This window comes from Rhinolophus ferrumequinum, chromosome 7, assembly GCF_004115265.2.
Source record: "Rhinolophus ferrumequinum isolate MPI-CBG mRhiFer1 chromosome 7, mRhiFer1_v1.p, whole genome shotgun sequence".
Classification (NCBI taxonomy): domain Eukaryota; kingdom Metazoa; phylum Chordata; class Mammalia; order Chiroptera; family Rhinolophidae; genus Rhinolophus; species Rhinolophus ferrumequinum.
The window spans coordinates 87,671,636-87,697,880 of record NC_046290.1 but is presented as its reverse complement, the minus strand read 5'-3'; the positions used below and the strand labels follow the sequence as shown (position 1 = coordinate 87,697,880).

At 41.9% G+C, this 26,245-nt stretch overlaps 1 protein-coding gene across 2 annotated transcripts; it reads left to right on the top strand.

Moving 5' to 3' along the window:
- Positions 1-5,077: 5,077 nt before the first annotated feature.
- C7H5orf63 (chromosome 7 C5orf63 homolog) lies at positions 5,078-24,548 on the top strand. Of its 2 annotated transcripts, none has more exons than XM_033111195.1 (4): positions 5,078-5,158; positions 19,225-19,345; positions 23,184-23,240; positions 23,922-24,548. In XM_033111195.1, exons 2-4 carry the CDS (start codon positions 19,232-19,234, stop codon positions 24,084-24,086), a joined length of 336 nt encoding a protein of 111 aa, XP_032967086.1. In that variant the 5' UTR covers positions 5,078-5,158; positions 19,225-19,231; the 3' UTR covers positions 24,087-24,548. The 2 variants fall into 2 exon arrangements, with proteins under 2 accessions (XP_032967086.1, XP_032967085.1); XM_033111194.1 differs by having other exon boundaries at positions 23,910-24,548.
- The last annotated feature ends 1,697 nt before the right edge of the window (positions 24,549-26,245 follow it).

Here is a 26,245-nt window from a genome sequence, read left to right as displayed (position 1 = left end):
CCCTGGTTTGTCTGAGTAGGCCTCCCTAGGTGGGTGTCGATCTGAAGCAGGGAACCAAGCAAGTGCTTTTTGCTCTTCTCTCCCCTTTTTATGCTGTGAAAAATCTATTCTCCTTTGTGATCCAAGCTTACTGAACATAAGGTTTTAATCCATAAAAATGAAAAACTTCCCATTTCAACTCCATTTCCTGCTTCTCTAAGTAAAACACAACTTTCCCTGAGGAAATGATGTAAATGCACTCCAATGTTCTTAAGAGATCCCACATAGCACAAAATATTGCTATCAACAAAACCATCTTTCTATTCATTTACACTTAAAAAGAAATATATGGTAGTGGAAAAAATATAGATAGGAGTTAGGAAATGCTTTCCAATCCCTTCTTCATCGTGATCTCCTTAAGGTTCAGTTTCTTTATCTGTAAAATGGGGTTGGTAAAAGTACATGTCTTACTGATCTTACAGAATTATTGTGAAGGATCAAATTAAATAATATACATGAAAGTCCTTGATATATTACAAAGGTGATACAAACGTATATTGTCATTGTTACTACAAGATCCCATGCCACATTTCTGCAACAGCTTCAGATCCTGTCCCGCTTCGTGCCTGGCAGGCTGCATGTATTCATTTCCTTTGGCACAAACGTAAGCAAACTTCTGTTATGGCGCTTGAGAAGACATTGGAGGCTACTGGTTTTGGAATAGACTGCAATGGTTCTGTTCCCACAAACCTTCTGGGAAAATCCACAGGACACTGAACCCACATCTGCCCCCATAGTCTTTTCAAGACAGATATAGAAAGGGGACATGAGTCAAGGCCCCTGTGAAAATCGTAATTTCATTGCCAGTATGAGTTCAAATTTAACGGCTTTGGTATCCATCTGTAAAATGTCATTTCTGTTTTTCCATCCTAGCAGGTCAAACAATAGAAAACCACAAATCCACCTCTTCAATAAAATGTAAAAGTCTACAGTCTCTGTATAATATATGTGCACTCAAACTATACTAATTTATTCCACAATTACTTTTATTTTCTAGCATTTTTATTTGGCTCTTATACTACATAATTAATGGAGTTTACAGGGAAAGGTTTCTTTAAATAATGTAAATGGCATAAGTGGATTACTGAGCAAACCGTAAAACAAATAAACATTTTTCTTCTTTTAAAATTTTCTTCACTCTCCTCTGAACGTCTGGCACAACAGCAGAGTTTTTTAAATGTCAAGGGGGATTTAGAAATCAGGTTCCTGAAGTCCATTCTCTCCTGGTTAGACAGGCTTATAATTCTGTTTCCTGTAACAGTTGGCCTGGGGAGTCAACAGTGACCCTAGTGATCCAACATATCCAGACTCAGATGCCTGTCTTTTCTTTGGGAGATTGCCACTGTTTTTCTCCGTGACCTTAAATATAACACAATATCTGGCCCTTACAGATCATTTCCTGCAGAGTTTGCAGTACTGGGGATGAGACACTCATTAAACAAATAAGCTCACTATAAGGACCGGAAAAGACTGGGAATAAAACCTACCAGGTTTCTAAATACCTCTAGCATCATGATTACATCAACCAATTGTGGCAGTTACTGGGACTGTCTCTCCAAGTCAAAGTTCAGATTGCATGTTTTTTGAGTGGCAGCATGGAGCCAGGTTACTGTGAAATCGAGCTGGAGTGATAGTCACTACCTGTCAGGACATATAGTCTTTTTCTAAGGTATTCTTTACTCCTGTTCTCCCAGAAGCAAAGCCAGGGATGGGAGTGAAATTGCCTCCCTCCACATGACATATCCAGTCCTTGGGAGGCCTTGGGGGAAAGCCTGGCTCCAGACCACCTCTGAAAGAACAGGCAGTGTCCTCTAAAGTATCCTTGGAGTTACCTCAGGAGTTGCAGACCAGACTATATACCAGCAGGCTTTCTTTAGAACAGGTTTTAGTCTCAGAACTAACCATAGAGCTGGCAGGGCCTTGAGATCTCAGAGAACTCAACCTAGGTAGATTCTGAGCTGACATTCCAGAACACAGAGATCTGTCATCAGGCCTATCCAGATTCCCAGGACATAGCTTGGGATTAGAGTCCAGACCTAGAGGATAAGGTGTAGGTCAAGTGTCTATGACAAGCATGTTCTGAGTGAACAAAATTGTACAAGACCGATTATTATACTAAGACCTTCATATTCTCTACTCTTATTTTCACATCAATTGCAAGATATTAAAATGTGTACACATCCCACATTTAATAATTTTGCTTAGAAAGGATTTTATAATTTTGCTTTTGAAATTGTTTGGCTGAAGTACCTAATTTAAAATATGCTGTGATTTCTCAACACTCATCGTGTATATTTAGGGACTCTTACTCAGTACGAGCATCCCCTCTAAAGACTGTTTTCAAATATAATGAAATTGCTATGAACACTATATCCAGCGATGAATGAAGCTGACTCAGTATTATAATTTTTGACCATTTAACAAATGTTTATTAATTTTGCTTTGGCAGTTTTCTTTTTTTCTTTTGGGGACAATGCTTTTTTCCCGGTCAGGCTCTAGACATTTTCCCAGGCAGGCTCATATGCTCAGCATTGTGAGTCCTGTGTCTAGAAGCTAAACTGGTCATCTGGGCCCCTAACACTCAGCCAAGCACTCCCAAACTGACTGGACATTGACGACAGCGAGTTCTCCGGGATTCCTAGTCATTTCACAGGACTTCTACCCTCAACCAAAAGAATCACATAGATATGTTAGGTCGAAGTTAGAAAATGTAGGAGGAGAGGGGGTGGGAGGGGTCCATAGTGTCTGCAGAAAAAGCTCATAACCAGCTTTGAATCATGGGCCTCCAGTCAGCCAAGTATATGTTTTTACAACAACAGGTGAAGAGAGGTGGTCTGGGGCAAGATAAGGATCTGAGTCAACAGACCTCCACCCATCTTAGGAGATCACACCCTCCCAGGGAAGAGCATGCACCACTTTTCCCGCCAAATCAATATGTAACTCCCTCACCCCACCGAGCAAACTGTAAGCCCTCAGGACAAGGGCTCTCTCTCTCTCTCTCTCTCTTTCTTCCCCCCCTCCCCCTCTCCTTCACCTTGGCGAGGCCTGTTCTCTTCCCTAAGAATGTATCACTAATACTGGGAGCCTATGCTTCTCTCTCCCACCTCAGCTATACCCATTCTCTTCCCTGAGCTCATATCATTAATGAAGCTGCTGACCTTTGATTCTTCATTGCATCGGCAAGAAGAATTGAGACTCCCGTAACAGATGTACCAAATCTTGTGCCATCATCTGAACAACCCAAGAAATTCTTACGAATTAAACTCAAATTCTATAAATTTGTGAATTTTTGGTTCCTTAGAGAAATTTACTGGTAACCAATGCTGAAAGCCTTCACTATAGAAGAGTGACTTCACTAAAGAAGTCACTCTTCTTTAGTAGATGAAATCAGGTTTCACAAATCCAATTTATTTTGTTTTCCAAGAAGAAATGAGATTTGGAAGCTGATATGGAGTTGCATTTCTAGGAAGCTTTTCTATCTCTCCACAAAATGCGAGTTATGCATGCTCCGCCAAGGTGTTTATAAATAGACCCAAGATAAGTTCTTTAAAGATATTATATCAGCAACTGTTAGGTGGAGTGCACTTTGTAGACTGACTTTTTTTCCCCCCAGAAAGATTAGGTCTTATCAGTGTGTATCAACTCAAAAATAATCACAAGTAGTCTGTTGAGAGTCACAAAATCCCCTCTTTTGTTATCAACAAATACTGAAGTGATAAAGTAAGAATTTGAAAATACTACTTTCTAGATGTGTCCTCTAACAATGTCACAGAATCAATGTGGTTTGTTTAGGGGATGCATTCCTGACCTTTGTTTGTTTTCTATCTTTTTAAAAATCACATGAAACATAATGTATGTAATGTGGTAAACTCATGGATACTGGCATCAGACAGCACGAGACGGAATCCCAGCTCTGCCATTTTCTAGCTCTGAGAACCAGTTATGAAGCTTCCATTTCTTTAACTATAAAATGGTACTAAGTATACTTAACAGGATTGTTCTCAGGATCAAAATCAAGTTAATGAGTGTAACGCTGATGGCGAGCAATCAATAAATGTTAGCGTTGAGTATTACTCTTATTATTATCCATCACTTCCTCACTATTTACGGCACCACCATTTAAGACAACACACCTACCCCCTGGACCAGTTAGTGGCCTCCTGCCTTCCCTGCTTGTACTCTGCTCTCACCTACCCTAACCTCAACTCATCTCCTTCCTAAAGATGAGTGATCCCTTCAGAATGGAAAGGCGATCAACTCAACCCCTTTCCTACATACAAAAACAGAGGAAGATAAAAATTCCTCCAGCTACCTTTTGTACAAACCTGAAAGGCGCTGCAGGGCCGGACTCCTGCCTACCCTCTTTAGGCTGTTTCCACTTCTCTCCCCACTCCCTCTACACTGCAGCCATCCTGATCGGTCTTCCGTGCATTGCTCAGGCTGGGATCCCTCCAGGTCCAGCCTTTCCTAGTCCTGCCGAGCTCGGTCCCTGCCCAGCCCGGCCCTACTCACCCCAGCCCAAAAGCTACCTCTTTAACTATATCACACTCATTTTTTTCCCCACATATTCCTTCCCTTTCAGAGCACTAAGCTCAGTGAACACGTGACATTAGGATCATTTCCTAACGTCTGACTTGCAGACACAACCTGAAGTTTGGGGAGGGAACAGCTGGCAGTTTAGTTCCTAATTGTGTTCTTCATAATCTAGTTCGGTCTGGGACCCAGAGAAAGACGGTAAACATTAAACATTAAATGAATGGATGAGTGAGCCTCCCTAGGGGTTAAAATGAAGTGGTCTGCACATTCTCAAAAAGTTCATTACCACACCCGACGCTCATTATTAAATGGTCTCCAAATACGCCGGGTCACTTCTCCGTGACCGTCCCACCCCTCCCCCCCCTTTTTTTTTACATCTCGGCCTTGGTTTTTGCGTCTTTCTTTTCACGCTAACGGCCCAGGCCCCGCCACCCTTCACAGGGACTATCTGATCTGCTCCGAGATCCGGGGCGGAAGTGCGGGGGGCGCGGAGCGCGCGCGGGCGGCGCAGGCGGCGCAGGCGGCGCAGGCGGAAGTGCGGCGCGCAGGGCGGAAGCGACGACCTGGGCGACGGCAGGCTCAGGTGGGTGTCCGTGGCCCGGCGCCGGCAGGTGGGCGCTCGCGGACCCCCCTGCCCAGAGCCCGCAGGCGGCGGGAGAGGCGCGGCGAGCCCCTGGCTGTGCTGCGCGCGGCCGGTGTCGACTGTCGTTAGAGGAGCTTTAATTAAACCGGGAGCCATAAATCCCTGAACCACGGGGGGGAGGGGGGGGGAGGGGGGGAGGGGAGAGGCAGAGAGTGAGTGAGTGTGTGTGTGTGTGTGTGTGTGTGTGTGTGTGTATTTTCGCGCGCGATGGGAAATTAACAAAATAACGGGTAGGAAAAGGCAGTTTTTTTAAAAAAAAAAAAAAGCAGAAAACATTTCAACTTCGTGTTATTTGTAGTAATTCACAGATACCCCGTCCCCGGTTTAATGAACTTTTATGAAGTGGCAATATAATCTCAATTGGCAGCCCGCTGAGATGACTGCCTTTTTAAATAAATAGTTTTGAGCAGCCGCGTTGACCTTTAATTGAGGGTGAAACGATGAAAGGTTCAGTAGGGAACATGGTGAGCCCACGGCTCCCTGGACCTCCTCTCTGCCTGAGCGGGCAAAAGCATTCCTCTGGGTGCTGAACAATGACAATAAATCAGAGCTGTGCGGTTCTCAACAAATACTTAGCCTTGTCAGTTACCCGTGACAAATATCACCTCATACAAATTTTCAGTAAGGCTAGAAGTACCAAAGTCCCTACTAAATTATTACTGACATGAATAGGCAAGTGCCAGTTTTCAGGCTGTCTTGAACAAGGAGTTTTGGGCCTGGTGATCTTTATTCTTGCTTCTTAACAGAAAGTGTTTTATATAGTACTTTATATTTTAAAGCACTTTTGAAAACAATCCACAGTATAACCCCATTTGACCCCAAGATTCTCAAATCCTCCAGGGCAGCAGTGGTGTCTAGGATCTGTCACATCCCCAGCCATTTCTATCACATTTACCAACATAAGCAGAGCTCCTGTAACTACACACTGACTCCGTTACGCAGCCACTAGAGCCACGTCTCAGTGTGCATGACACTGTGTAAGCTGTAGTGGCTATTAGAGGCCACATTCTTTTCATTTAGTAATCATCTGAGCAATAGCTTATGAAAATACATACGAAACTCTCTACCCATATTTGGAGTTGTATACATTGAGATTTAAAACACTTGGAAAAAAGGTATACCCTGGAAATATTGAATGATTATAGTAATATTGGAGTAAGGCAGAATTAATCATGGTTTTGTGTGAAATGTCATAGCCTAATAACCTGGGTCCTGCTCTCTTGGGGAATTGCTGGAACCAGAAATGTCCTGTTGTGAAAATTAAGATTGGTGGGGCTGGTGCGTTAGACAGACAGACTCCCCAAGATTTTCTTTCTTCACGCTTGCCGTGGTCAGAAGTAGCCACCTGCCAAGGAAGGATAAATATTTTTTTTTGTCTCCTTCACCCGAGGAAAATGTGGCTATGTGATTTTATTTAGATGCATTGAGGGCAGGTATGGTAATAGAAATGAAGATTTTCCAGCTTGAGAATTTATTGGACTGTATTTCTGTTTTATTCCAGATGCCTGGCTCTGTCATACTCTTAAGCACCCAGAGGCAATGTGGAGATATGCCTTCAAAATCAGTTATTTTTTCATTTTTAAAGTTTTTGTATTTTATAACCTGCATATTGTAGCTAGCTGGTGAATTTAGTTACTCTAATGCCAGGGTTCAGGGTTTCACATATTAGCAGGACTTTGAGGTGATCTGGTACTCGGAAGCTTTTTATGTTTCTTATTTTAAATCTAATTTTGCCACCGCTTTATTCAAGGAGTGTATCAGAGGAAGCCAAAAGCCAGCTGGAAGAGTTCCTTCATGCAGTTTTAATCTTGTTTGCAATTATTTTGAAAGGGAGAAACCATCTGGATCCAGAGACGTGCTACACAGGTAGCAGGGACTAGGCGAGTTTCCTTCATCTTTCGTCTAGTATCACATAGCAAGTTCGAGGGACAAAATCATTTGAAGAAGAACATGCAAAATGAAAGTTTTTGGCTAAGTTTCACATAGGTATTATCCCCGATCTCTAACTCCCCATTCCAGTTACAGCCACAGGGTACTGAGGCACAAAAACATTACTCTCTTTTTATTTCAGTCCTTACCCCAAGTAAGGCTTCCAGAGATAAAGGCAAACTCAAAATACCTTCTATTTTAAGCAAGTACCCATCTCCAAGGATTTCGGAGCATTTCACCAGTAATACCTGGTAATAACCATTTTACCGCTACAGGCTTCATCACTGTGGTATTGTGTTATTTGTTTGTAAATCTTTCTCCTGCCCAAGATGTGAGTATCTTAAAGGCAAGGAAAATATGTTAATCGCTTTTGTATGTCTAGTACCTGGTACATTGCAGACACTGTACATGTTATAGAAATAAAAAGACAGTGTCCCTGTAAGGAGTAGGAAAACATCATTGGGAATGCAACAAGGTAGAGAAAAGAATATAAAACAACAACCCCTTTCAAGGGGTTACTAGATGCAGTTATAAGTGCTGCAGTTATTAATGCTTTAATAAACAGCCTGGAATAGGGAAAGGCATATTTGAGAATACGTAGGTGGTCACCAAACTGCTGTCTAGGGAGCTCTGGCCTGGTCACTTGCAGGGCCTTTGTTGTTTGAATGGAACATGCAAGCTCAAAGGCTTCACCAGCCCTGTCTTCACACTCCCTCCGGATCTGCCATGCTCAACTCCTCACCCAAATACCTACTGAGCAAATATTTGAAGAGTATCCATTTGAAGATATACCAAATTATTAGCTTACCTGGGGCACTCATATCTTGGTTTGGTTTTTCATTAAGGATAGAGGGCCTATGTATGGTCACTATTTTAAGGTTACATTGCCCAAATGATATTAAAGAAAAGTTACAAACATCTTTACTTTGCTAACATTCCAAAGAAGTTCAAAGTCAACAGATTTTTGTATTGTAATGGGCAGTCATGTGGTATATGCTGCTTCCTTCTGTTGCCCATGGAATTGCAGCAGAAACCAGAATGTTACTACTGGAAATAAATGAACTTCCTCTCTTTGTTCCTGTACTTTTCATATTAACCATGAAACAATGGGGAAATGGCTTCTAGGTTCGTCAGAAGGAAGGACAATGAGATTGAATTATTTTGATTTGTAACTCTTAAAAGTTTACTTCTTAGTTCTTCCAATCAACTAAGAGAATGGATACTGTTATTTAATAGAAATTCAGTAGGCTGGGCAGTTTAGGACATAAAACTGAGAAAAAAGATCTAAATTCAGCTCCATTTCTCCAGGTTCAAAAGTGAAGTTAATCTGTATCTTTTTACATTTAGAGATCAGAACTTCGTTCTTATAGTAAAAGAATTCTGCCATCTGAAAATGAGACTTTTCCTCATTTTCTCCATCCTTAAATTAAACCTTAAATATGTGGTATCTGTTATTTGGTATACTCTGAGGATTAATGCATAAAGCTTTTGAGATTTTTTTTTTTGAAAGAAGGGGGATTGAACTTGGAGATTCCTTTTAATTCTGAAAATTCTCTCTTGTTTTCATTATGTATACAAATAAGCCATAAAGAAATAGACCCAAAAATGCAGTATGGAAAGCTTTGGTTAAATATTAGTTTCTTTATCCATAAAGCAAGAGGATCTCCAAAGTCATTTCCCAGTTCCAATGTATTCTATCAGTGATAGGTGTTAAGCATCAAATAACAGACTAGGATTCAGAGGACTGTAGAATTTCACGTAACTGAGGAATGCTATGGTCTGACCTCAAGAGTGGATGGTTCCCAACATCCAGACTGAGCACTGTACTTCATCGTCCTCTGTATTGTTGATATCCCAAGTCCAAGGAAATGCTAGATTTAGTAATTCAAATGTCCCAAAGTCTTTTGCTACAAAATGGCTAAAATGAATGAAACATCTCTCAGGTCTTGTGTGGTCACGAGGATAACTTCTCCTCTTTGGCAAGATGAAACGGAAGTGGTGGAGTGTTAGTGATGAATGGAAGACATTGCCTGAATGGACAGATTTTGAATTGCAAACAGTTGTTTTTGGAAATGGGATTGTGTGCTTTTTAAATAGCAATGAAACTGGCATAACTAGCTGGGTACAAATAGGACTGAGATGTTTTAATGAAACTGCCTTCTTTCTGGGTCAGTATTAAGTATCAGAGATATCTTCAAAAGGAATGGGTGGGTCATTTTGGTTAAGAATAATGTGGACAGGAGTCTGCTAATTCCTTATGTACTTGGTTCCCATCCCTTGACTTGAAAGATTTTGCCCTCGTCTTAATGCTATCTTTATGGAATGAAGGGATTTTCAAATTGGTTTTTAAACTCTATTAAGCCCTTGTGTATGATATAACCCAACCACATTACTCAGGTTTTCTTGGCTTTCAAGAACAGCTTTGCAGCCATTATGTCGTAATTGTACTGAACACTGTGGCACACTCTGAATTCAGAATACGCCTCTCCGGCGCTGGGCCAGATACTGAGTCAGCATCCTTGGGGTTGAGGATGAGGGAAAGGGTACAGTGTGTGCAAGCCCTGTGTGTTGACAGGAATTAGCCCACAATCCCCTTAGACCCCTGGGAGGTAGTAGAGGGAGGTATGGTAACAGTGCATTACTCTCCTTGATTAGCATCTTCATTTCATTTTTCTCAGCTGAATGTTTTTCTGGAAACCCTTCCCTGACATCATCAGGTACACCAACCCCATTACCGAGTAGACTCCTCTGAAGCAATGATCTGGAAAGTGTGACTACAATCCAAAGATTCTAAAACAAAGCCTTGCTTACACTAAAGATTCCTCTCCCCTTCCACTTCCCGTATGTCGGCTTGCTCTACGCCTAGGCGAACAGTGGTGCTTCTGGACGGGGAGGACAATGCCCGAATGATGAGGGTCTGCCATTAAAAATCATTTTTAAAATGTGTCTAATGGTAAGAAAGAAATATATGTTATTCTTCCTTTTCTAAGGTGCTTTTCCATCTCAGATGCTCAAACTGTGAGAGGAGTGCCTGGCCACTCTATAATGTAACCTCCCCCGTTTATTTTCCTCCTGGGTCCTTTATCGTGATGCAAGGCTTCCTGCGATGATGGAGGAGCTAGAGAAGTGAGTTTGTGATGACCAAGTGCCTTTACACCTCTGCCCGGATCTATGCATGAATTTTGGTCCTCTTTAGAGGTCTAGCATTTTAAAACTACTTCAGCTTCTTTTTGGGGGGGGCCTCATGAAGTCATGGGCTATTGCCACAGCGTTTCTTCTGCATGCGATTTCCCCTTCTCTGACCAGGAGGATATTTGGCACCCAAAGCCTATGTGCACAGTTTCTCCAGATCTCTGTAACATGAGAGAACAGGACAAGGAGTAGCACTTCCATTTCACAGTTGATGAAACTGAGGCTTAAAGAGATGAGGCATTGCCCAGCATCTCCAAACTTCTTAGTGGCAGTTGCCTGTGTTTGGGGTTTATCGTTATGAAATCCTCACCCAAAAAATGCACCCAGAGAATTTCACACGTGCTGAATTCCAAATGAAACTATGTGAAGAGTGATCTTAAAACTTTAAATGAAGAATTATACCATTTGTGCATAGTTCTTCTGGCTGATGATTTAGTGGGGATTGTGTTCATTTAAATTTACTTTGACCTCTATACAATTTATTCGAAAGTACTTTGGAACAAGTTTTCCCTTTAAAGATGATCAGTGAAATCCAACGTTACCATTATACCTGGGAAGCTTCTGTTTTGATATACGTGGGTTGAGGATATCACTGTTAAAATAATAGCAGTACTGAATTTTTCCATTTTTGAAAATATAAAGGCAGGTATTTGGGAAGGAGCAACTGGAAGGGAACTGGCCTTTGTTCAGAACCAATCAAGGGGAATGGCAACTCCTCTAATTTCAGTGCCCTGTTCTGTAATTTTGTGACTCCTGAGTCAGCCAGTCCAATACCTGGTGCCAGAGTTGGTTTTTAAATCAGCGATATCCTATCTTAGAAATTCCTATTTCAGTAATGTCCACAATCTGAAATTTTCAACTGCTTCTGTTTGAAATATTTTTTCAGTTTTGCAATTCCCTATTTCTGAGACTGCTATACGAGAGATTGAAACCTTCCATTTGAGGCCAGTCAATAGAATCATCATCATCATTATTACTAATAACACCCTGTTTTCTCGAAAATAAGACCTAGCCAGCCAATCAGCTCTAGTGCGTCTTTTGGAGCAAAAATTAATATAAGACCCGGTATAATATAATATAATACCGGGTCTTATATTAATTTTTGCTCCAAAAGACGCACTAGAGCTGATTGGCTGGCTAGACCTTACTTTTGGGGAAACACGGCAATACCTTTTAGTAGTATTTTGTAATACACAATTAAGCCTTATTTCTCTATTCTGCTTTATAATTTATAGAGATTTTTACATTTATTATCTCTTTTTAAGACACCCCCTCAACTTTTGCCTTCACTCTTTTCCCCCAACCCGCAGCCTCTATCCTCACCAGAAATACCTACTTTTAGTTAAGATGTTAACTTAGGCAAGAACCAGACAAGGTAGTTCATTATATGCGTAGACATTGGTTGGAAGATTTCATTTGTTTGAAGCAACATCAGACATACCTGATTTGTGGTAGATTCTTTCACTACTGCTATCCTAGTCCAATCCCTCATCATTCTTTTTGACGATGGGTCACTCCTTCATTCTGGAAACACTTTCTCCCCTTGGCTTCTGTGATGACACTTTTCTGGTTCATCTTACCTCATCAACCTTTCTTACTGCCTTTTTTCTGGCTCCTCTCGACCCAACTTCGAAATGTTGGATTACCTCAAAGATCTCTCCTGGGTCCTCTTCTTTTTCTACATTATTTAGATAATCTCATCTAGTTCCTTAGCGGTAAATACATATCCTAAACGGATGGAGTCTCAAATTTTTATCTTCAAGCTTGGCTTCTCTCCTGACTGCCAAACCTGTATGTACCACTTTCTACTTGAGCTCCAACGTGTCCCTAACTGAGCTCTCAGTCCCAGACATCCCTCAATCTCTTCCTGCCTCAGTTTTCCTCATTTCAGTCAATGGCACTGCTACCCACCAGAGGCTCAAAGCCTAAATTGGGATTGTCCTTGCCATCACCTTTAATTCCTCATATCCGATTCATTGACAAGTCCTGTTAGCTTTGTTTCTGCCCTAGTCCTCCCCTGTCTCACCCAGACGACTGCAGTGGCACCCTGACGGGTCCCTGCTTCCACTCTGTCCCTCAACAATCCATTCTTCACACAGCAGCTAAAGTGACCTTTTACAAACAGATGAACTCACGTCACCTCCCTCCTCTAAATCTAGCTGTACTTATTAATAAAACCTCGATTCCTTAACAGAGCCCACAAGGCCTTAGATGCTCCAACCCCCACAGACTGCTTTTGAACCCTGTCTCCTGCCATTCTTTCGCTTGTTCACTGTGATTCAGCCACAGGGTCCTTTCTGTTTCTTCTAAAAGTCAAGATTGTCCTCGCCTTAGTGCCTTTGCCCTTGCTGCTCCTTTTCCCCGAAATGCTTCCCCTTCAGATGCTCCTCGTCCTTTAGTCTCTCCCGACACCTGCTCCGACTACCGCCTTATGCAAAGGCCCTGCCCTAGTCACCATCACATCACCCTGTTTCCTCCCTCCTCTCCACTTGTGACTATCTGACGTTAAACAGACTCCTTAATGTCACTAGACTATGAACCCCCTGAGGGCAGGTACCTTGCTTTCCTGCTCACCACTGAACCCAGCACCTATAAGGGCATCAAACACATGGGAAACATTAGATAACTGTTGAGTGAATAAATGAATGGCTCTCACCCCACACCTAGATTGTCATAAACTTTTCCCCTTTCTTCCACCTGCCCCGCCCCCACTCTGGTTCAAGCCGTTGTTTCTCAGTCTAGTTGTGTAGGACACAGCTCCCTGGCCCATGCTGGTGTTATGAGCCTTGCGCTCCCCTCAGCTGAGGCGGCCGGTCGCCGGTTATCAGTCGGCCGCTAAGAGCAGCTCACGGCAGCTCTCGTCGGCTGCCGGCAGCTCATGGTGGCTGCTGGCCGCGCCTGGCAGCACGCGGCAGCCCGCAGCAGCTCCCGACGACCTCGGGCAGCTCACGGCAGCCCAGCTACAGGGAGAGCCGTTGTTTGTTTACAATCTTAGCTGTAGAGGGCGCAGCTCACTGGCCCATGTGGGAATCAAACCCGCGACCTCGGTGTTAGGAACACAGAGCTCCAACCACCTGAGCCACCGGGCGGGCCCAGATTGTCATAATTGACCCCTACCTCTTTCCACCGCCATTCTCCTTTCCTCTGCAGTCTGTCCTGCATGCTGCTGCCAGATCAATCGTACAAAACAGTTTTAATCACACCACTGTCTTACTCAATACCCTCCCGTGTCTCCCATCAAACAGGCCACGGCGGTCCTACCTAAGTGACTTTGTGTTTAACCCAATTTTGGAATGCTGCTTTTTTTCTACGTATCCAGAATCCTATGTGATGTAGGATCCTTTTCTCCAATCTCAGCCCACAGTACTCTTCTTTTCTCATAACATTTAAAGTTGTCCATTAGATGTCCCTGTTGTAATCTCCCCTGTATTTGTAATGTTTCAGTTAAGATTTTAACTCCCTTCTCCTGAATCCGGTGAAGTGCATCTTTCTGTTCTTGTGCTTGTAGCTAGCATATGGAGTCAATTTCCCCATGTGAGAATTTTATCTGGAGGGAAAGAAATGGGCTAAGTACCAGGCAGGATGAAGAAAAAAATCATGGCTTAATTTTACTGAGGATTTGAAGGGGGCGGGATATGAGGGCAGAATGCATGTACTTTGGTAGACATGTAAATGCTATACTACACCTTCAATGAGACTGCAGTCTTACTGGATAGGCAAGGCCCTCACTTCAAACAGTTAAAGAACTTTTTCACAGAGTGGTGTGTTGAAAGTAAATTAACGTAGCAACCATTGAACCCAACAGAGGAACGGAGACAGCGGATACTTGGAAACCCCACAGGCATGGTAATGATCTGAAGGGAAGGAAAAAGGGGGCTTTGTCCCGAGGCACTTCTCTGACCAGTCACTCCTTTCTGGGACTGATTCTGTCCTGGCTGCACTGCGCGGTGAACCTGTTGGCTGTGGAATCTGGCGTGGAAGCTGTGGGAGTGTGGTAGATGCGTGGTGTCAGGCTGCCTCTGGCTCCCCAGGGCTGGGGCTTGATAGAGGTCCACTCACGGCTCCGCGAGTTAGGAGGGATCCAATGAGCAGTCCAGCTGCGCAGTCAGAATGAAGCTGGGGTGATCATTTTCCAGTGTACACAAATGTCAAATCATTATGTTGTACGACTGAAACTAATGTTATATGTCAGTTATGCCTCAATGAGAAAGAATGAAGCTGAGTGAGCATCAGTTCACGTAGAAATGGGCTCCCAGGTGGGCCACAGTTACTTAGCTTGGGGTCTTTGTTGCAACATCTCATCTGAGTTGGCTCCACCTCCTAGGCAGTTCCCCTGGCCAGGTACCCGGACTGCTGGGCTGAGGTACAGGAAAAGTACCTGCATCACACTCACGCCTGTGAGGGAAGGCCCCACTGCAGGTTGTGCTTTCTCCTCCCTACTCCCCATTTCTGTTCTATAGCCTCATTCTAGCTCCTCTTAGCTCCTTGGAATTGACACCTCAATTTTCAGCTTTGGCTGCATCCCTATATATCACTCTTGGCTCCACACTTGCACCCAAAATCCCGGGCTAGGCTCCCACTTATTTGGGAGAGAGGGGTGTTTGGATGCAGCTGACTGACCAAAAAGCACGTAAGAGCGCTGGCAAGGATTCATTTGTCCCTGTTTGCCTGGATTAGGTAGAGCCCAGCGACCCAGATGAGGCCCTAAGAGCAACCTCACCTCATTACATAAGCTGTCAGTCATCTAAAACACAGGGTTTATAACCAAGAGAGTGTGTGCGCACGCACACGTTTTCTAGTCATTTGGGTAAAAACGGGGCTATTACACTTAGACGGTAATGAAAGTGAAACGGAGCACTTACCATCTCACATGGCAAAAATGACTAAACGGAAGCCCAAGCCCGTCTTTAGGGAACGCAGGTTCAGTGAGAGCTAACATAATCGTGTTGGGTTAATGTCAGCCCAGAGTGAAATTTACGTATACTCTTGTGGAGGAGCTCCAACATTACCTGTTAATAACCACGGTGGTATCTGGACTTCTATAGATTTTTTTGACTTTGCACAGGAACTAACACTGCAGCTCGCTGATGAGGCATCATGTGAGGTGGAGATTTGGTGTGCCAAACGACGCTCTGTGTGAATAAAAATTCTGGTCAGTGAAGGTCAGTTTCTCTACTCAAGTGAGAACAATGTTGTTTCCCTTCTAATCAGACACACACAGTGTTGGAAAAATCCAAGAGCCCCACATAAGTGACGTGCAGCCATAGCCCAGGCAGCGCCTCCTGAAAGAAATGAATAATCTTTAATAAAGGCTTCAATGACCCTGGCTTCTTTCTGCCCTCTAATCAGTTGCTTTAATGGTGTGCCGTCAGTGCTTCATAGGGAAAATGCTATAAAGTTACCTTCCTTCTCTTCCTTCAAGGAGTGCTGAATTGGTCCAATCAGTCCTCCCCCCCACGTTGTACTTGATTCTGCTATAAACACCACTGAAGTCAGCCTCAGTTTTGTTGAAAAGCCAGCATTCCCATTATCTTACAGGGTGATCTGTGCCTCTGGCAGCATGGACTTGGAACAGCAGGAGTCCCCTTCTTTACTGTTAAGCTGTGCTGTGGAATTTGTTTTAGGCGCATTCTAAATCCAGTCTTCTGCCTTTTGCTTTTTTTTTTTTGTCGTCTGTGACAAAGGTGACCCAATTGTACTTCTTTGATATTATGAACACAGCTCTTTTTGTTCATATCACAGAGGCATATGACAAAATACAAAGGATAAAATTGTATCTGTGTGTAGTAAGGACATATATTTCATGACTAAATTCAATGACATAATCAAAAAGGTTGTTGTCCTCTCACAGTCGTGAGCTAACAGGCAGAGACCACCTTTCAGGATATTTTTCATACTGCTGAGCTACTGTTCAAGAATAATAGAACTAATGAAAATGTCACATTGACAGAGTAGTCCGTATTAAGATTTTACTTCAAGAAGGCATGATTCGGTGCATGTGACATTGACAGCAATGGTTTTAGGGTTTACAGAGTTAATAAAATAGTCTAAGAAGAATATTGGAGAGTTCGAATTAGAGTGTATCGTTTTTCATTTTACGTTTTATTTCTAGAATTAAGTGGACTCCAGTGTTCAGAATTTCAGCCTTAATGTCTCATTTCTGCCTAGGAGAGGTGTATGGAGCTTTCTCTTTATATCAGGCTCTAATATAACTTTACAATGCGAAGAAATAAGTTACTTTAACAATATGGCAAAATGCATGTGCCTTACAGCATTTGGAAAATATGCAGGTAGTAAAATTACATACTGCTTATGCATTTCTCAGTAAGCAAGTATGCAATGTTTAAGTGATTAAATACATGTAAAAAAGTAGAAATGGAAACTAACAGTGGAAAAGAGAATTAGTTTTAAATTCTCTGGTTGTAGCATCACTGAAGACTTCACTTAGCTCTCTGGGTTGGTTGAACAAATATCCAGCAAATCTGGAATGAATAGAAAGTCTGTTTACCATGGTAGGCTTTATTTGTCTTGGGTACAACGAAGACCACATGCTGTGTTTTGTCATGTTGGAAATACTGGAGCAGATTTCCATTGTGAATGTGATTTTTTTTTTTTTTTAAAGCCTTAACACCTTAGTCTCAACTCAGCTAGCTAGGTAAAAGCAATAAGTTTTCTTTTCTTTGCCAGCCAGACATCAATAAATCTTAAATCCCTCCACGGAAAGCATGTAGCTGCAGTTTACTGCCCTGGTTGTAGTCTTACGTCACTGCCATAAATGGCCTGAGCCTTCTCATTTCCAAGGGCTGTCTTTCTGCCTTTACTCTAACAAAACTAATTTTTAATTTTCTTTCTCCTCCAGATAGTAGAGCTTCTATAACTCCATACCATGCTCCATACCGTGCTACTGTTGGCACAGGAGCTGTTGATTCCGTTGAATTTCTGGAAAATCCATATACCAGGGCTTAACACTGAGTTCAGAGTAGCACCATATATTGTGAAATGGTTTAGATCTACTTTCCACCTTGGAATAGTGCTGGGTAGCAGATCCTTGCAAAATTCTCATCACATCCCTTTTGTATGCCTCCCCATGATTGTTCAGTTAGCAGGGAGATTCAGTAAGGGCTTAAGAGTGAAGCAAAGATTACTGTTTTCATAGATTAGAATCTGATCTTTTTGTCCTATCGTCCTTATTCTAGTTTGATATGGATTGGTGTTTTTCTCTAAAGTCATATCGTTCTATCTGAAATGAGCTTAAGGCTAATCTTACGCTGAGAAGCCTGGTTACAGCAGGGATTAGCATGCAATTAATCCAGTCCTGCTGTGGAGCAGAGCAGGTGGAGATTCGAGGTGGTGGTACAGGGCCTGCGACCAGATGCAGCTCCCTGGCCCCAACTTCCTGGATACCTTGAGCAGCACTGAACTGACCTTAGTTAGGATGTGAATCTGCCCAGGGAGTGATGGCTGTGCACACTGAGTGCCTGAGCAGGGTTAGAGGTGAGACTAAAGAGAGGGAGCAAGGCTCACTTCAATATGTTTAACATTCAAATATCTGAACACCTTCTGTGTTCCACGCTAATTGTAAATGCTCGGAGATCCAGGATGAACAAGTTTCTGCACTTATGGAACTCACACTGTAGTAGAAGGGACATATAGGTAAAGAAATAATTTTGGATAGTGAAGGATGAAAGCAAATTATTATTAGCAAGGTATAAGGAAGAAGAGTGGTGGGCCAACCGATGTGGGTAACAAAGTCACGCAGGCGTCTCTAAGGAGGTGACATGAGTCCAGGCCAAATAAGGAGAAGCTACTTAAAGGCTTTTCATGCAGAGGGAAAGCAAGTGCAGAGATCCTGGTGAAGAAATGATCTTTGGGTATTCAAGGAACAGGAAGAGAATCTGGCTACAACTTTTCAAGCTAAGAGAGAGGAAAGTAATAGACGAAGTTGAAGGACAGAGTAAAGCGAAGTTATGAAAAACCCAGAGATGAATTCTTTTTGGAATATTGGTAAATGATAAAGGCAACAGTGCATATGTTTTAACAGTGAAATGATCATATTTGTTGTTTTACGGACAAAGCTGGAGGCTCAGGAGAATAACTAGAACAAGTAAGGTATCTTATGTCGAATAAAGTAGCAGGAGGAGGGAGCCTCAAAGCCTAGTGTTGGATATACCGTGATTATCAAACTGTTCTTATTGGAGTATCTCCAGTAGAAACACTAGCACATGTGTCTATGTTTTCAAAAATGATGGCAATCTCCTTTTAAAATACTTCTTACGGAGTTGAGGAGATTTTTGTTTCTGACAAGTTAAGTCTGCCTAATCCTCCCCATAGTTCCTCTCAGTGCAGTTCTGTGTTTCCCCGTCTCTTGCAGTCGAGGCCCATGGATCTCAGAAGTGCTAGCCTTAACCTTCAGCTGGGGACTCGTGCTGCCAACTTATCGTTTCCTTCACCCTGAGAGTAGCTGGGTGTTGCTGAATGCTTGCTAATAAGATAAGCTATCTCTGTGAATAAAAACCATCTCAGGAAACCTCCACATTTTGTGGGATCATCAGGATGCTGGCAAAATCTGCAGGTGAAATTTCATTTTGTGTTCCAATTAACAAACCCATGCAGTTTGCTTACAGAATCCAAGTGATTAAGCACATGGCTAATCCATAAATATGGATTTTTTTTTTTCCCATTCTAAATTCAGTTTTGTGTGGAATACAGTGAATGTGGAGGCATTGTGGCAAGTTGCCAAACATCTGGGCCTCTCTGACACGCCTGGACTCCAAGAAGCAATTCTGAAGTCTTCAAATTCCATCGCAGGCTTGCAGCTTACTCTTAATGTTATAAAGAGGCAAGTCTAGGGCACAGAAGTTTACTGCCTCTTTTTCTTTTGGCAGAATTAAGATGCTCTGGTTTCAAGGAAATAGCGTGCAACTTGCCAAATGCTGCTTTCGACTCTTCCTGAGAAATCTCTCCGCCTCCAAGACTGTTCTGCCTGTGCTGACCTTGTTCACAAAGGTACAGAGGGGGACAGTGACATTACCGCTTTAAAAACATAAAGCATTAAAATTGTTGGGTGAGGAAAGTTGTACATTTAACAAAGAAGAAAAATGTTGAAAGGAAACAAAGGAATAAACTTTCTTCAGACCTGCTCCTCAGTGTTTCAGTTCCAGGAACAACTGTTTCCTCCCCAGATACCTCATAGTCTCACACTTAGAGGGGACGTGAATATGTTTGATAGTCCTGTGATGCCCCCATTGAAAGAAAGAATGATCAGACTACAAGATGATGCTTACAAACATATCACTGAGAAACTTAGTTCTCATTTGTGATAGTGACATGCTATAAAGTCACCACAAACACAAAATTAGCAAATCCTGAACCGTTGCTCCTAGGGAAAAATATAGGGTTAGGTTCCTATGAGCTTCTGGTAACAAGATTTTTGTCAATTGGTCGTTATATAACCTTGTTTTCTGTGTGTGTCCACTGAGACACCTTATTTAGTCCATGTTGTTGATTCGTTAATATTGAACTCATGGCCAACAGCACTCTACCTTCAGGCCTGGACAAAGCTTACCTAACACAGTATTTTCTCCATAAAGCTCATCACAGCTTCCTTGTGCATAGAAACACTAGACAGCACTTCAGCACTGTGCTTGGGGGCCATGTTAAATAGCAAATGAACAACAAAAAGCACAAAAATTCCAAAACTACGGCACTCAATAGATTGTGAAAAGGACGTGTTTGTAGTATGACTGAATGAAGAAGGCAGGTTCTTGTTGAACTTCAGCTGGCAACCTGCATTTGGGGTGACTCAAGATTTTCTCTGCTCAGTACATGTGAATGTCTGTGAATGACTGCAAAGCTCTGTAAGTATTGATCTTGGAGTTACAAATAAGTTTTAATGAATAGGTGAATTCATAAATACAGAGTCCACAAATAACAAGGGTTGGCTGTACTTGTTTCCTTATCCCTAACACTAATTTTAAGCCAGAAAGCGAGTTTAAATTTTTTAAGAGCATTTCCCCCTGAAATCTGTAATATAAGCATTACTGATTTCCTTTTGCTCGTTAACATTACTTTGTGTGATTTATAATCAAAATAGAAATAAAGTGCAAGGTAATAGAATTAACTGTAGTGAATAATACTGCAGTTCAAACAAAAACGGTCTTGTGTTTCATAGATTTTTCGGACTTCAGGCATTTTAGCAATTTGAAAAATCTGATGGTTATCTAATAAAGCTGTAGAAATTTTTAAAAATTAATTTATTGATGAGACTAGGTCAACTTCATATCCACAAGTATATGTTGCACTGCTGGAAATTATGGAACACAACTATTTTACAAATGAGAAATGCATGTGAGAATTAACTACAAAAATAAAATAATCCCTTAAGGCAGATGGTGCTCACTCAGACTAACTATCCTGAACAATTTTTCAGTTTGAGCAACAGCCAAGTTAGCTGAAAATATGTGCAAAAGAAAAAAAAAAAAACCCCACACTAGTCTTCCATTGAGCTTAAAATTTGTGCTGAACCCTTGATCTTTGTCATTAGCATGTAATAAGGTATCACTCTCACCTTCAGGAATTCGCAATCCAGAGAAAGGAAAAGCATTGTATCAGATGTCCTTCAATTATCAATAATGGAAAGTACTTCCCAGAGGGGCTTAAACAAAAAATAGATTTTTTAGGGGTTGGTCTGGTTTCAGGAGTAGCTTCATTCCGAAACTAAGCCTGCGACCAGTCTCTTCAGCTCCGCATCCTCCAAGAGGTTAAATCTGTCTTGACTCGGACTCTTCTCACGGGTGACTGCAGCGATCCCAAGCCCCAGATCTGGCATCTTGGATATCTACAGAAACTTCAGCAAGGGGCTCATGGTTATGTGCTGGCTCTGATTGGCTGATCCCCAAACCATTCATAGCCAAAGGGATAGGGTGTGCCCTTTGCCTCAGCCTCAGTCAGATGTCCCACCCTGATGTTCAGGGTAGAGTCAGCAACTTGCTGAGAGTAGTTCCTGTGAGGCAAAATCACAGCGTTCCCGCTACAAGAAAGGGGAGTGGGTGGTTGGCAGTCAACCCAGCAAATGTTCACTACAATTCGGAAGCTAGGATAAATAAGTGTTCTGTTGGTGCCGTGAAAAATTCTGGACAAGGATGTTTGAATGGTCCAGACCACTTGACCTTTAAAATCTGCAATGACCCCAAGCACTCTTGACACTCTTCTCCTTTTTCAGTTCATAGACCTCTTTAAAATTTGATGAACCTTTCCCCAGAGAAACACACATAGACGATAATTCGCACAGACATCAATGGAACACCAGCTTTTAAAAACAAAACCAAAAAAAAAAAAAAATCCCTGATCTAAGCTCTACTAAACTTTTTTATTATAAAAGCAAAATATTGGTACATTTGGTACTTCTGCGATTTAGCTTACTCGTGTTTTGCTTTTAAGATCCTCTGTTGACTTTTTGAAACTTTCTCAGAAAATGTCAACATGATTACCTTAAAGCATCACAGACTATCCATACTCTATTTATTGATAATGCTAATAGTAACACTAATTCAGAAAGACGCTTCGGGAGGAAAACTGCCTTTCAAAGGTCTGGGTCCTTATTTCAAAACAAGCTGTGAGTGAAGCTGGAGGAAGGGCGCCTTTGTTTTACATAACAGCTCACCTCTTCCTGTGATGTTAACAAGCAGATTTTATCTAAGCATCGATGATGTTGAGTCTAATTTGTGCTCATGAAAGAGAACCTATGCTCATTCCTGAGCTCAGTCAAGAGCTGAGAAGACTTTAAAATCTGCCAATGACGCCAGCACTCTCGACACCCTTCTCCACTCCATGCTTCGAGTGCAAACAATAATTGGCGCTAAAACTTGTGTGCTCCTCAGGTGGAGAATTACCTGGGAAACTTATTGCTGACACATGTAATGAGAAAACAGACTAAACATTAAAGAGTTGGTACAATCATCATCCGAAATAGAGATTTTTCCCTGTTTAGACATGAGGCACTCACTATCTAACTCCATTCCAGTGGGTTTATTTCTGTGGATTGATTAGGAAAAACAGGTTGGCAAAGCTCAGAGCCCCCATTCAAAACGAGCTGGAAGCCGTTGTGGTGATGTCAGCCCTGCCGGGAAGATGCTCCGGACCTAGGGAGGACCAAGCCCTAGTATCAATTAGATGAAGCCAATAAACGGAAATGTAAGCATCTAAGTGTGTTGTGTATGTACTTATATGTGCTCTATATCTATCTATAATATCTAATAGTTTTAGATGCTTACCTTTGTTGTGCACATATATACGTGTGTATATATACCGGGGGTGCCCAAAAAATGTATACAAGCGGACACTTTGGTCAACGTTGTTCAAGCAGTAGTTTGCTGTAATCAGAAGTGTCTGGACACTGATGGTAGCCACTTTGAGCACCTCCTGTAATTGCAGAAGCGAAGCATGACTTGTATTCATCTTTTCTTATCGGTATATATTGAGTATTACAATTTTAATACAGTTTTCCTTTCTTAAAATGTGTATACAATTTTTTTGGTACTCTCTGTATATGGGTGTGTATATATGTAGGTATAACAAAAGTAAGCATCTGAATTTATTAGACACATAGATTTATCTATGGAGAAAAATCAAAACAAAACAACTAAAAAGGGCTGAGACTCCATTTACCATGAAATACTAGCTATTTATAAGGTTCTGTGGCAGTGTTTTGCTTTGGAAATAAAACAGTGTAATTAACCTGGTAGAAAATAGTCCTCAAAAATAGGTATAATCTGTTTCTTGTGGTTGTTGTCAGGCTGCATGCCGTTCTTTGGGTTTAATGGCTTTATCTTTTTTCTTCCTGCAGGATCCATGTCCCCTTTGTGATGAAGCTAAGGAAGTACTGGAGCCTTATAAGAACAGGGTAACATAGAACAGTGTGGCTTTGTGTGTATGGAATAGAGAGTGTGTGTGATATAAGGTATCTGCCTGGCTCCTTTCTTTAGGAAAAGAGATTAAATGATTTTTCATTTAAATTTTCTTTCTATTCTTCAGAGAGAGATTTTAGTGCTGATTTCCATAAAACTCATTACCTCTAAGTGTTTTTCTCTGAGCAGTACTGGTTTCCTTACTCTGACTGTTAATATGAGTCAAAGTTAACTCGCAGTTTCAATATTTGTGCTTTCTTTAAACTTTTGTCCCTATTCCTTTTCTCTTATTTTGTCATTTCCATTGAAGTGTTCTCCTGTAGCAAACCATGTCACCTTTCCCATTTTTAAAACCAAAACACGTCTTTCCTGATTCTCAAGCAGGTTCCCAGTTGGGACACACTTTATTTCATTGGGAACTGAGTAGTGCCTGGATGGTGAATGTACCGGATATAACAGAAACGGAGCAAAATCGAGAGTTAGGGAATATAATGAAATCAATCAAGTTGTGGAAATCGGGGACATCAGATCACTTTGTACCTCACACAAACAAACAACAGAAACCTCTCAGCATTAGAATCAGTGTGGGGATCAGTTTGTCACTGCAATCATTTCATCGTTCCGTGTTCCCTAAAATACAGAGCTTTAGTCAGTCTCTGTTTCAGTTTATTTTACAGGAGGTGGATATCACACTTCCAGAAAACTCTGTTTGGTATGAAAGGTATAAATTTGACATCCCCGTCTTTCATTTGAACGGCCAGTTTCTGATGATGCATCGAGTAAACATCTCAAAACTTGAAAAACAGCTCCAGAAACTGGAGCAGCAAGGTGCTGGAGGCTGATGAACACCCCCCGTGATTTTCCGCCCTCGCTGTCCAAAGGGCATCTTCCTGAGGAAATGACCGTGGCCTCGTGCTTCTTTTGTCACTTTCACACAGCCCTAATGATGTTCTGAATTAAGTGGTGCCAAGTAAATGTTGACATTCCCTTTCTGGTTGAAGGAAGTACCAGCGTGGGAACTGTTTACCTGTTGGCATTTTATAACATAAGAGGGGGGTGTATGTATTGGCAGGGAGGGGGTGATGGAGGGCCGGAGAAATCCATTGTTTTATTTAGTTTTATTCTTTGTATTGATATAGAAACATCTCACATTAATTGGGCAGTGCTGTTTATAGGAAGAAGGCTCTGAGTCCTGCTGCTGCCCTAGGGGCTTCATTTTTTAATGAAAGAATAAATGCTCTTCCACTCAAAAGATAAAGTGCAATGTGAGTTGTTAATAACTGTGCAGAGTCAATAAAGGGATGTTTTACAAATACATCTGCATGAAGCCTATTTCAGTGGAATTTAATAATACCTGTTTAAAATTAGAGCTCATTTGCGGGGGCGGGGGGGTAGAAGAAAATAGTTGTCCTAGTAGCTTAAGAGACATCATTTGAGGAGAAAAAAAAACAAAACCACTTAAACCTCCAAAATTATATGAGTCTCAACATGTTTTGCACGTAGTCAGTGAATTGACTCATAATATTTGAGAACTGCCTTTGATAGTTTTTCAGTTATCATCAATTGAGTTAATTAAGCGTATTATAAAACAGTAGTTTTATCAGGTTTTAATATCTTGGGGAAAATCACTTCTGACCATAACTGGACAGATATGTCATCTAAAAACAAAATATTCTTCACCATTTTATATAAAGTATTAAAAATGTAGTTGTGTATTCTTATTTATATTTAGTCAAGTTTGGCCAATATAGGAAGGGGTTCATTTCAAAACAAAATTGGCTTTCCCTCACATCATTGCAACTTCGTTTATAATGAAATTCTTTTGTGAACTTTTTTAATGAATTTGGATATTATGAGTCCCTTGGCTAGATTTAAATGTAATCAGTATGTTTTAGTCTTAGAAATGATAGAATATTAGAGCTGGCCAACCTTAGACATTGTCTAGTCCCACCCTCCTCATTTTATGCATGAGGAAGAATCGGACATTTCAGAGTTTCAGCGACTTAGCCTGAGATCACAGTCAGTTGGATGTCAGACCAGGCCTTGCCACCCACCCCAAATTTCCAGTACTACCTGGGCTCCCTGCAGGGGTATCATGTAACCATTCTGGATCGAACACAAATTAGGAAGCAACTTTAAAAGCCTTCCAAGATAGCAAGGGGGAAAAAGAATCTTACAATTGAACAGCAGTGTTTATAACACAAATTTCTAGAAGACATCTTCTTTGATTTTATAAATACTCATTGAGCCCTGTGTTTCCTCGTCTGTGACTGTGGGCAGAGCTCATGAACATGATGAAATGTCTCTGCTGTGGTTATGTTACATTGTATGGCAAAAGGAAGATTGTCCTGGTGGGTGGGGCCTGATCTAATCAGGTGAGCCGCTTAAAGGCAGAGAGTTCTCTGTGGCTGCTGATAGACGAGGAAATCAGAGACGTGTCCAGCGAGCCGGAAAGGAGGTCCACGTCGGTGCTGTGAGCTGCCCGGGGGGCCCCTTGGCAAGAACCGAAGGGTAGCCTCTGGGAGCTGAGAGAAGTTCTTGGCCACCTGCTATCAGGAAAATGAGCACATCAGTCCTACAGCTTCAAGGACGTTGATTCTGTCAATAATCGTTGAGCCTAGAAGAGGTTCCTAAGTGCCAGGTGAGAACCACAGCCCTGGCTAACACAGTGAGACTCTGACCAGAGAATCCAACCACACCGTGCCTAGACTGAAATAATAAATGTGTTTCGAGCTGCTACGTTTGTGGTAATTTGTTACACAGCAGTTTGTCCCTACAGCACTGAAGCACATTCGTAGGCGGTGGGGGTACCAAAAAACGAATAAGGCCCAGTGCTTATCTGAGACGCACGCAATGGGAGCAGCAGGGAGAGGCGAGGTAATAAAGCACTGCGACACAGTGCTAGGAGAGCGGGGGCTGAGACATGTAAAAAGTGGTCCAGCATCCAGAGGGGGAGAGTGGCAGGAAGGGTTTACAGGAAATTAGACTTAACTCAGTCCAG

Bases quoted from the DNA above. Each gene is read 5' to 3' on its own strand.
- C7H5orf63 (XM_033111194.1), top strand. From the start codon at position 19,232: ATGCTCTGGTTTCAAGGAAATAGCGTGCAACTTGCCAAATGCTGCTTT. The intron at 19,346-23,183 runs GTACAGAGGGGG...TTCTTCCTGCAG, and splicing joins TGCTGACCTTGTTCACAAAG to GATCCATGTCCCCTTTGTGA. The intron at 23,241-23,909 runs GTAACATAGAAC...TCTCTGTTTCAG, and splicing joins TGGAGCCTTATAAGAACAGG to TTTATTTTACAGGAGGTGGA.